General features: G+C 33.7%; 1 protein-coding gene across 1 annotated transcript; it reads left to right on the forward strand.

Annotated features, from left to right (window-relative positions):
• Window positions 1–3,858: 3,858 nt before the first annotated feature.
• LOC136224958 (OVARIAN TUMOR DOMAIN-containing deubiquitinating enzyme 12) lies at window positions 3,859–7,291 on the forward strand. Its single transcript, XM_066013384.1, has 10 exons — window positions 3,859–4,154; window positions 4,594–4,804; window positions 4,887–4,960; window positions 5,204–5,258; window positions 5,336–5,410; window positions 5,552–5,625; window positions 5,761–5,809; window positions 6,347–6,431; window positions 6,895–6,951; window positions 7,038–7,291. The coding sequence occupies exons 2-10, from the start codon at window positions 4,631–4,633 to the stop codon at window positions 7,082–7,084; spliced, it is 690 nt and encodes a 229-aa protein (XP_065869456.1). The 5' UTR covers window positions 3,859–4,154; window positions 4,594–4,630; the 3' UTR covers window positions 7,085–7,291.
• Window positions 7,292–9,662: the final 2,371 nt, after the last annotated feature.

The raw sequence follows: 9,662 nt of genomic DNA on the forward strand, positions 1-9,662 counted from the left end.
TCTCGTGCTCCTGTAAATGGAAACATGAAGGAAATGTATTTATGTATCATCTAAATTACTAGATATGACAACGTATAAAATATTTACCAGCCGCTACTTGTCTTTCGTAGAACCATCGTTGGACAGTAGTTCTAATGTACTCTACCAACATTGTGATAGGCAACCGTCTTCCTTCAACCATTACCGCGTTCCATGATTCAGCAATATTTGTTGTCATTATGTTATAACGAGGGGTATGAAAATATGCACGCGACCATCTCTGGATACCAGCTTGCTCTAGATATACTGCTGCTGGGCCATGTAGCTCACGTAGTCGAGCGAATGCTTCGTTGAAATCCGAAACCCTGTAAGCTTTAGCAGCTCCCCAGTACACATCACATATCTTTCTAACTGACCTGAATTTGGCCTGTAGGTTCATTTTCAAATGGTGACAACAACATCCTGTATTGCATTTGGAAACACCAAATTCACAGCATAGTCAATTCCTTTGTGCCTATCAGATATGACGGCAAAATTCTCCATGTCCCCAATACATTCTTTGAGCTTGGTTATAAACCAAGTCCAAGCCTCATTGCTCTCGTTTGGTCCAACCCCAAAAGCGATAGGATAAATCTGGTTATTACCGTCTTTCCCAACTGCAATGTACAATTGTCCTGGATACTTACCTTTTAGGAAGGCTCCATCAACGCAAATGACAGGGCGAATGTGTTCTTTAAAAGCTCTAAGTGAAGGAACAAACACCATAAAGAAGTACTGAAAATGATCAGCATCGTCAGTTTGAATATGTGTTACCGTACCTGGGTTGCATGCTTTCAATGTCTCACAGTAGTCCGGTAACAACATGTATGACTCTTCCGGTGAACCCATCACATCTTCTATCGCCCAATTCCTAGCTCTCCAAGCCTGCATATATGACAAGTTTATTTTATAGTTGGTCTTAAAATCTTTCACAATGTCCTTTGGTCTAAACACTCTACCCTCGATTTCAAACTTATCTGAAAGTAGTATGCCAGCCACTTGTTTCCCCGCTTGCCTGTGATGTGGTAACATTTGATCTCTAGAACATGTGTGGTTCTCCATTGTATCCATTCTTCGGAGCCTAAACATACTTGAATTGGATATCGCAATTCCTCTAGCACGCCATTTACAAACATCCGAATGTCTACATCTGACCTCAAACATGGACTTGTTAGACTTGTACACTTTCCATTCGAACCTGTTATTCACTGCGTATTTACCTAGTGCATCCTGCAATTCTCGTTTTTTGGAGAACATGTCGTGTACCTTTAAACCATCGACCCCTTTCGATGAACTATCTTCAATAGTAAACTTAGGTGCATCATGGATCTTAGGTAGCCACCGAAATGGATCACTCCTCTTCCTTAATGTTTCTACATTCTCTGACAATACCCTGCTTTGGGGAACAGCTTCGCAATTCGATTGTCTCGGAGGGGTAGGTTGTCCATCATTTACCGTTTCTTCTGTGTCATCATGACCCCAAATGTCATCGTCGTACATCTGCTTCTCCGGACGATAAACCGGATTCGAGCTAATATCATCTAACCCAGGATTGTGGGATGCAATATTGCACTCAGTGATTGGTTCTTTTCCTGGCCTACGAGCTCGACGTTCAACAGTTGTGTTGTCTACTTCAGGGGTTGTTTCCAATTCAACTATGGCATTTGCATCACAGCTTGAATGAATAGCATTCTCTACCTTCATGACTCGCGGTTGGATTGTTCGTGACTCAAAATTAACATATAGTGGGGTAACATCTTCAGTTTTCATCCGACAATAATCTAAAAAACACTCAACATCACTTGAATCAACAATCGGAACTACTGCCCCAGGTAGTTTGTTTGGACCATAAGTTAACTGCATAGTCATACGCAGATCAAATGATATTGGATCAACATGAGCAGTAGTGTATACTATCTCTTGCAGCATTTCAAAGCTCATTCCCGGTGACATCTTCAGCAATTTCTTCTCACCCCCCACATATGTCATGGCCTTACCAACTGTTTTCCACCGTCCATTCCACATGATCACACACAATACAAACTGGGCTGACATTCTTCTATCAATAATAAACAAAAAAAAATGAATGACCTAACAGAATGTAATAACATAACGAAATTACATACACTTCGCATAATGAGTTCGCATACTTCGCAAAATAGAAATATATGCGAAGTATGCGAACCAAGTATTGGGACACACGGTATGCGAAGCACAAACGTATACACAACCTTCCATCACCTTCGCATATCACAATTTCGCGAAACGAAATCATAATATGCGAATTACGCGTTCTTCTGCGCGCATCACTTCATGTGCAGATTTTACAAATTTCTAAACTCAAAAACAACATCAACAAGCTAGAATCGATTTAAACATACGAAGCTAACATCATACTTACATGAGAATGCTTGGGCTTGGATTGATGTGTTACAATGAAGAAGGATCTGATTACAAGAGAGAGAGAGGGGACTGATTGCGTAGAAGAGAGAGTGGGAGCTGAGTTAGTTTCTTATATATATATGAAGGGTATTGTGGGTATTTAGAAATGAATAAGTCTATATATGTTAGTTGGTTGATAATGGGTCTTAAAATGTAAATGGGCCTCCCATTTGACCTAGATTTGTAATTTTCCCTATAAATAAAGATAATAATTATATTTATTTATTTATCTAATTAATAATTCTATTCGGAAAGAATTCTAATTAATTAAATTAAATCCCTAACATAAATAAATATCTAATTAGATTAGGATTATCATTTATTTATTTATATTAAGATATAGATAAAGATAATGGTAATACCTATTTATTTATTTATTAGTAAACATATTTTGGAATAGGATTCTAATTAAGTGATTAAACCTAATGTGATTAGAGTTAATATTTGGAAGACTATAAATAAGTCCCCATACATTTCGGCCAGTGCATATTCAAGAGGCTAAGGATTTCTTCCGACTTCATCTCGTCTTAATTACTCTTTCGTTTACTCTCTCTTTGATCTCGTGTCGATTCTTTTAGAGATAATCAATTTAGATTGCTATTCATTGGTGGATTACTAACCGTTTTCTTTTCTGTTGATTTCATTGTTCGTGAAACACAGTTGAGAAGCTGTGGGCACTTCGTTTGCAACGGTAGATAGATCTTCAGAAAAGGTACACTTGTTTAATCCCTCTTTATATGCAATAACGATTAACGGATCTTGGGAAAAAGGAAATAGATAAAATTTTATATTTCCGCTACGCCTAGGCTTGTCTATTTTCCTTCATAACCGTCATGTATAACTCGATTACACTATAAATAGAGTAAGTTCAGCTTAAAATACACTACTTTATTCATTTATCAAACTTACATATTAGCTTTGATTTACTGTTGTGTTCATCATAGAGTCTTATCTCAAACTGACTTAGGCATCAAAATGGATTAATCGGATAACGCTCCCTTTTGACATTGTTTCTATACAATAGCAGGTTTCTAAGTGGATTCAAAATTCAACCATATCATTTAATGTAAGTGCCGGTTTTGAATCGCTTAAATGAATCAATTAATTAAAAATTTACGTTAAAATATTTAATTTAAAATTTTAACTTATATCAAGTAATACTTTTAAATTTAATACTTTTTTTTTATATATTTATCAAACGGTTGTACATTTAATAATATTACTTAAATAGTTTTGAGTAGTTTTGTGAAATACCGCATTAACCATTGAGAATTGAATAAAATCCAACAAATTCTTTCCCCGTCAATGTGTTTTTGAAGGGTAAATGATTAAAGTCAATAAGTTAGGGTTTTATATATATGATTGATTTTTTTTTTTTGTTAAGAAAAAAGAAGAAGTTTAGTTGGGTTATTACACCAAACTAAGCGTCAGAAACGTAAACATAAACAGTTGGGTCGACCGACCACTAAAATCAAATTCCTGTGATTACTCTTTACTTTTTATCTTTGCTATTGCTTTGCTGCACCGGATCAAAAACGCCTCTCTCCTTTCTTTTGGTGGGATTTGGAAACGATCTTTTATTAATTCAATCCTTCATTTCTTCTTCTTTATAATATCAGAAAATATCTGTTTCCGTTCTTTCAAATCCCACCATCATCAGTCCGTGGCTTTTAATCCACTTCGCCGTTTCGCGGGTAATGAATTTGTCTTCTTCTTGATTGTTGTTGGATTATTTTTATTAGATTCCATCTTTTTTATTGATTTCATACTGTACAAGGTCTGCCTTAAACCCTTTTTCTCTTTTTTCGTCGGAATCTTCATCGCTTCAATTTATTAAGTGCTTCTTCAGATTTAACTGATGTGTCTGTACATATTATATAGCTCTCTGTTTGGCATCATTATCGTATACATGAACATCTCATCTTCATTTCACACCTTTTTTTTTTTTTTTTTTTTTTTTTTTTTTACATTACCGAATTTGGATTAGAAATGTTTATTTAGGAAGTCAATGTAGATTAGTTTCTTTCTATATGCTTCTTAGATCCTTCATCATAATTTTCATCTTCTTTGTATGTAGACTAGTTTCTTTCTGTATGTTTTTTTTTTCTTTGACAAATAGTTTGATTCTTGCAGTTTAGCAGCAGCAATACAAAAATAATATTGTGAGTAGATGCAGAAGTACAGGCATGGAAATGAGAGTGTGGGTGAGAGTTCAAGCTCAGCATCATGGAGCAGTGAGCAGAATACTGAGGATGACCGGATGATTGCTCTAGTCCTATCTGAAGAACTTGCAAAACAAGATGGGGCTGTTGCTAGACGCCTCTCTAACCTCGCTCCGGTTCCTGTAAGTGTTTCTCATTCTACATCATTTTGTTACACTAGCAGTAACAAGTTCTCATTCCATCCTTGTTATTTTCTATATTCAGCATGTTCCTAAGATAAATTCCTATATACCCAACATAAGTGATGCTAGCATGGATCACCAAAGGCTTATTCAGAGGTAAGTTGGTATTTAGAAATGTTTTTTCTAAGCTACTACGTGGGAAGGGCTTGCATTAGTTGGATATATATTGTTGTTGAATGAACTAAACAGCACCTCTATGCATGTGCACGCATAATATGCACTTGGACAAACACATTAGATGCTTGCTTTTGGTCCTTCGATTCTATCTGGACCGGGTTATGAAGTGAGCTTTGGTTTTATGAATTGAGTGATTATCAATTGTTTCAACACTTCTTGCAGGCTAAATGTTTATGGTTTGTGCGAGGTGAAGGTATCTGGGGATGGAAATTGTCAGGTATGTTTAAAATATACCTGCTGTCCCTCACTGTTGGTAGAGAATAACATCACCTGTTTATCTTTTTGTCAATGCAGTTTCGTGCCCTTTCAGACCAGATGTATAAATCTCCTGAATACCACAAGCATATACGGAAAGACATTGTTAAACAAGTGAGTTTGTTTGAAATGCAGCTTCTAGTTTATTATGCATGTATGGGCTAATAAATCTGTTTAGGGGTGCTCTTTCTTTTGGTAATTCTAAGTGTATTTTTGTTATTCTAATCAGATTGTGTCAATATTTTCTTGTGCCAGTTGAAAGATAATCGTTCATTCTATGAAAGTTATGTCCCAATGAAGTACAAACGTTATTACAAAAAAATGTCAAAGTATGTTACTCTTACGGATTAATACTTGCATTAGTTTTATCTCATTGACTGTTGTATTGTGATTTATTTGCTAGGATCTGCGTTCTGGACTTGATTTCAGTTTCTAACCTGAAAAATTTAAACGTGATGATGCAGATCTGGTGAGTGGGGGGACCACGTTACTTTACAAGCTGCAGCTGACAAGGTTGGTCTTTTGCATTCAACAAGTTCCAAGATAGTTCTACTTATTATATCAACTTATAATTATGGACATGGTTATTGCTTAAGACCATTGACGCCAATTTGATCTCGCCCTTCTTTCAGTTACTATTGTTAGATATGCAATTCAATTTACGAAAAGTTTTATATCAAATTTGGTTTCAGTTGCTTTTTTAGGTTTTTCAATTTGGGAAATCAGTTAAGGTTTTTGAATTCGTAAAAGTTTTGGGATTTTCTTTTTGATTGACCGAGTGGGAAAAGATTTGCAGTGAAATGTCTATGCAATTCTTGATGTGAAACTATGGATTAAAATACTAAAAGAATTTGTTTAGACTTAAGAATATCACAAGTGTTGATCTATCCCGCCATTGCTTGTACTTGTGCTTTAGCAGTATAACATTTCTGGCTTTTTTACATATGCGATTTGCATGACTTAAGAATATAATAAAGTGTTGATCTATCCCGACATTGCTTGTACTTGTACTTTAGCAGTATTACATGTCTGCCTTTTTTACATATGCAGTTTGCAGCAAAGATCTGCCTGTTAACATCTTTCAGAGATACTTGTTTTATTGAAATTATGCCACTGTACCAGACACCGAAATGTGGTAAGGATGTTGCTCTCTCCCATACTTATGATCTTGCTTTGCCTGTTGCATTTAATGTAAATAGAGTTTATTGTTCAAGCACATCTTTATATACTCTGCAGACAGAATATCACACTGTTTTGCTTCTTGCTGCTTACAAGCTAATGAAACTGAGCATGTCCATTCTTTTTCTCCAAGTTAACATTAATTGGTTTCTACCTATAATTTTGTACCTCGAATTGTAATCAAATGTGATTTTTAATGATATGGTCACACATACTATCACTTTGTACTTCATTGGGTACTTGTTTGTTAAGTATACTACCTAGATATCAGATGGCAGGCAAATGTAGAAATTTGGTTTTTTTTACTAGTGTAAGTGTCGACGTAGGGAACTAACATGTATTTATTGATGAATTTCTCAAATGTCTATACGGGCGGGCATCATATTTCTTACATGTGATTTATTTTCCAAATAATGCAGAGTTGTGGTTGAGTTTCTGGTCTGAGGTACACTACAATTCGCTATATGAAATCCGAGGTTTATTACTTTATTTTTCTTTTGATTAGAGTTGAGATTGGCTATTTGAAATATAATTAATACTCCTTTTCCTAAATTCCTTTCAGATGCCCCGTTGCTGCCGAAACCAAGGAAGAAACACTGGTTGTTTTAGAGGAAGAAGATACATACTTATACTGTCCTTTTACAAACTTTTAGCCATGTCTGTGTATATGTAATTCCCCCCCACAATTTGCTTGTTTCACATGTTGTTCTATTGTATAATCGATTGATTGGTTCATTGTTATTACAAAATTAATATTGTATTATTATGATTGATCTAAATTAAAGATGAGGCTGCAATATCCAATGTTTCTTTTAACGCTTGAAATTTGGGGGAACTCTACCAAATTGAATATGTTTTAATGCTTGTTTCAACAGTTCAGTTCATTCTTAGGTGGAGTAAGTAAACTAAATAAAAGTTAAACTGAATTAGTAAAAATAGGACGGAGTTTTTGAGTGAAAAAAATTTGGTTTTGTGACGGAAGAAGAAGAAAAAGATGAAAATCAAGGCCTTTATGACCTGATTTTCTTTCTCCTCTTGCTAATATTTCATAACAAACATATACTTACTCAAATCAGCAATTTTGTATGGGGGAACTTTAATTCACTAATTAATCACTGCTGATATAAGAAAAATAATTGGCTTAATACATTATAAGCCCCCAAATTTTGTTTGGGAGAACTTCAATCACTTGCTAACAATGTTATCAGAACCGGACCGGACATCAAACCGGATTGATGACTGGATCACGGGTCACTTGATCTGACCGGATGGTTCGGATTGGTCGAACCGGATGACGTAATAAATAAATAAATAATATTTATATACATTAAATATATATATATATATATATAATTAATTTAAAATTATTTTTATACATTATATATATCCAAAATAAATTATAAACAACTTTTGGTTTGTTATTTTTTGTTAATTTGAGTCTTAAATATATAACGAATAAATTAAATTCAGAATAAATTGAAATATATCAACGTATTCTATGCCATAAGATCTTTTCAAAAATATATTATAAACTCAAAACGGATAAATGATGAATGAGAAATTAATGCTCAAATGAACCACTTGAAATAATTTGAAAGAAGATAAAATGAAATTAAACATTTACATCTCATATAGGAAAGAAAGGAAAAACTTAACTAGTTTATAAGTAAATGGGCTTTACAAGCCTTTAACCAATTACTAGGGAAAAGACTCTCTCACGTGCAGGAGGGTGCATTCGATTTACCATCGGGTTAGGGGCGCACGACGTGGGCGACGTAAATGCCGCACTGTAATACGATGACTTAACAACCCCTTTTACTATTTTTTTTTTAATTTCATTGTGTTCAAATTACAGCCCGCCTAAAAAAATTTCATTGTTTTCAAATTATTCCCAACCCCAAAAAAAAATTACAATCCGCCTAAAACTTTCCAGCGCTACTGACCCGGGGTCACGCCGGGTCCTGGTCCAATCTCGGGTCTCTCCGGTTATTTCGACAGGCTTGGACCGGCTTCCTTGCCGGTTCCCGGTTCGACCGGTCGGTCCGGTCCGAGCCTGATAGCTTCAAAATGTTAGATTAACTCCATATCTATATATAATATAAAACAGTAACGATGGAGCTGAGATGTCACTTCCTCCTTTTTTACTGATAAAAAATATAATATATTAACTTTAGTTATATTATTATATTTATTTATAAAAAGATTATTTTATCCGTACTATATCTAAGAGTTCTACATAATTTAAATTAATCCCTAAAATCTCTCTAATTCTCTGCATATCTATATCTAAAAGTTTTACATAATTTAAATTAATCCCTAAAATCTCTCTAATTATTTGCATATCTATATATAATATAAAATAGTAACTATGGAGCTGAAGTGTCACTTCATTATTTTTTACTGATAAAAAATATAATATAATATATAATATATTAATTTTAATTATATTATTATATTTATCTATAAAAAGATTATTTAAATTAAATGTGAAAATAAAATAATAATATTTTATTTATATAGCACCTTTATATTATTAATTGTAATTATTAAATTATATTTTTGTTAATATTTATATATTAAGATGAATCCGTGCATCGCACGTGTCAAAAACTACTATTTACTTATATTTAATCCTCTAACCCTACATGGCAAGACACTTGAAATCTAAACAAAAATCTATATATAATATAAAACAGTAACGATGGAGCTGAGGTGTCACTTCCTCCTTTTTTACTGATAAAAAATATAATATAAAATATAATATATTAACTTTAGTTATATTATTATATTTATTTATAAAAAGATTATTTTATCCGTACTATATCTAAGAGTTCTACATAATTTAAATTAATCCCTAAAATCTCTCTAATTCTCTGCATATCTATATCTAAAAGTTCTACATAATTTAAATTAATCCCTAAAATCTCTCTGCATATCTATATATAAATTAACAATTTCTGAGCGTTTGAAGATCTTAATTTTAGGGTTTTAGGGTTGGGGTCGTTTTGTTAAGAAATAAAAAAAAATATAAAACTGAACTTCATCTTCTTCAATCTGCCCGCAAGGAACCAGACCAACGATGGCGGGACCAAATCTTTAAATCTGAAAATTCACTATATAGAGTTTTAAAATCTTATAGATCTCAGTGGAGGCAAGTTCCCCACATTGCCCGCACTATAGATATATT

The sequence above is a fragment of the Euphorbia lathyris genome, chromosome 3 (assembly GCF_963576675.1).
Source record: "Euphorbia lathyris chromosome 3, ddEupLath1.1, whole genome shotgun sequence".
Taxonomy (NCBI): Eukaryota; Viridiplantae; Streptophyta; class Magnoliopsida; order Malpighiales; family Euphorbiaceae; genus Euphorbia; species Euphorbia lathyris.

Coding starts and splice junctions, on each gene's coding strand:
- LOC136224958 (XM_066013384.1), top strand. CDS start 4,631: ATGCAGAAGTACAGGCATGGAAATGAGAGTGTGGGTGAGAGTTCAAGC. Junction 5,259..5,335: donor CTGGGGATGGAAATTGTCAG/GTATGTTTAAAA, acceptor TTGTCAATGCAG/TTTCGTGCCCTTTCAGACCA. Junction 5,810..6,346: donor TACAAGCTGCAGCTGACAAG/GTTGGTCTTTTG, acceptor TTACATATGCAG/TTTGCAGCAAAGATCTGCCT.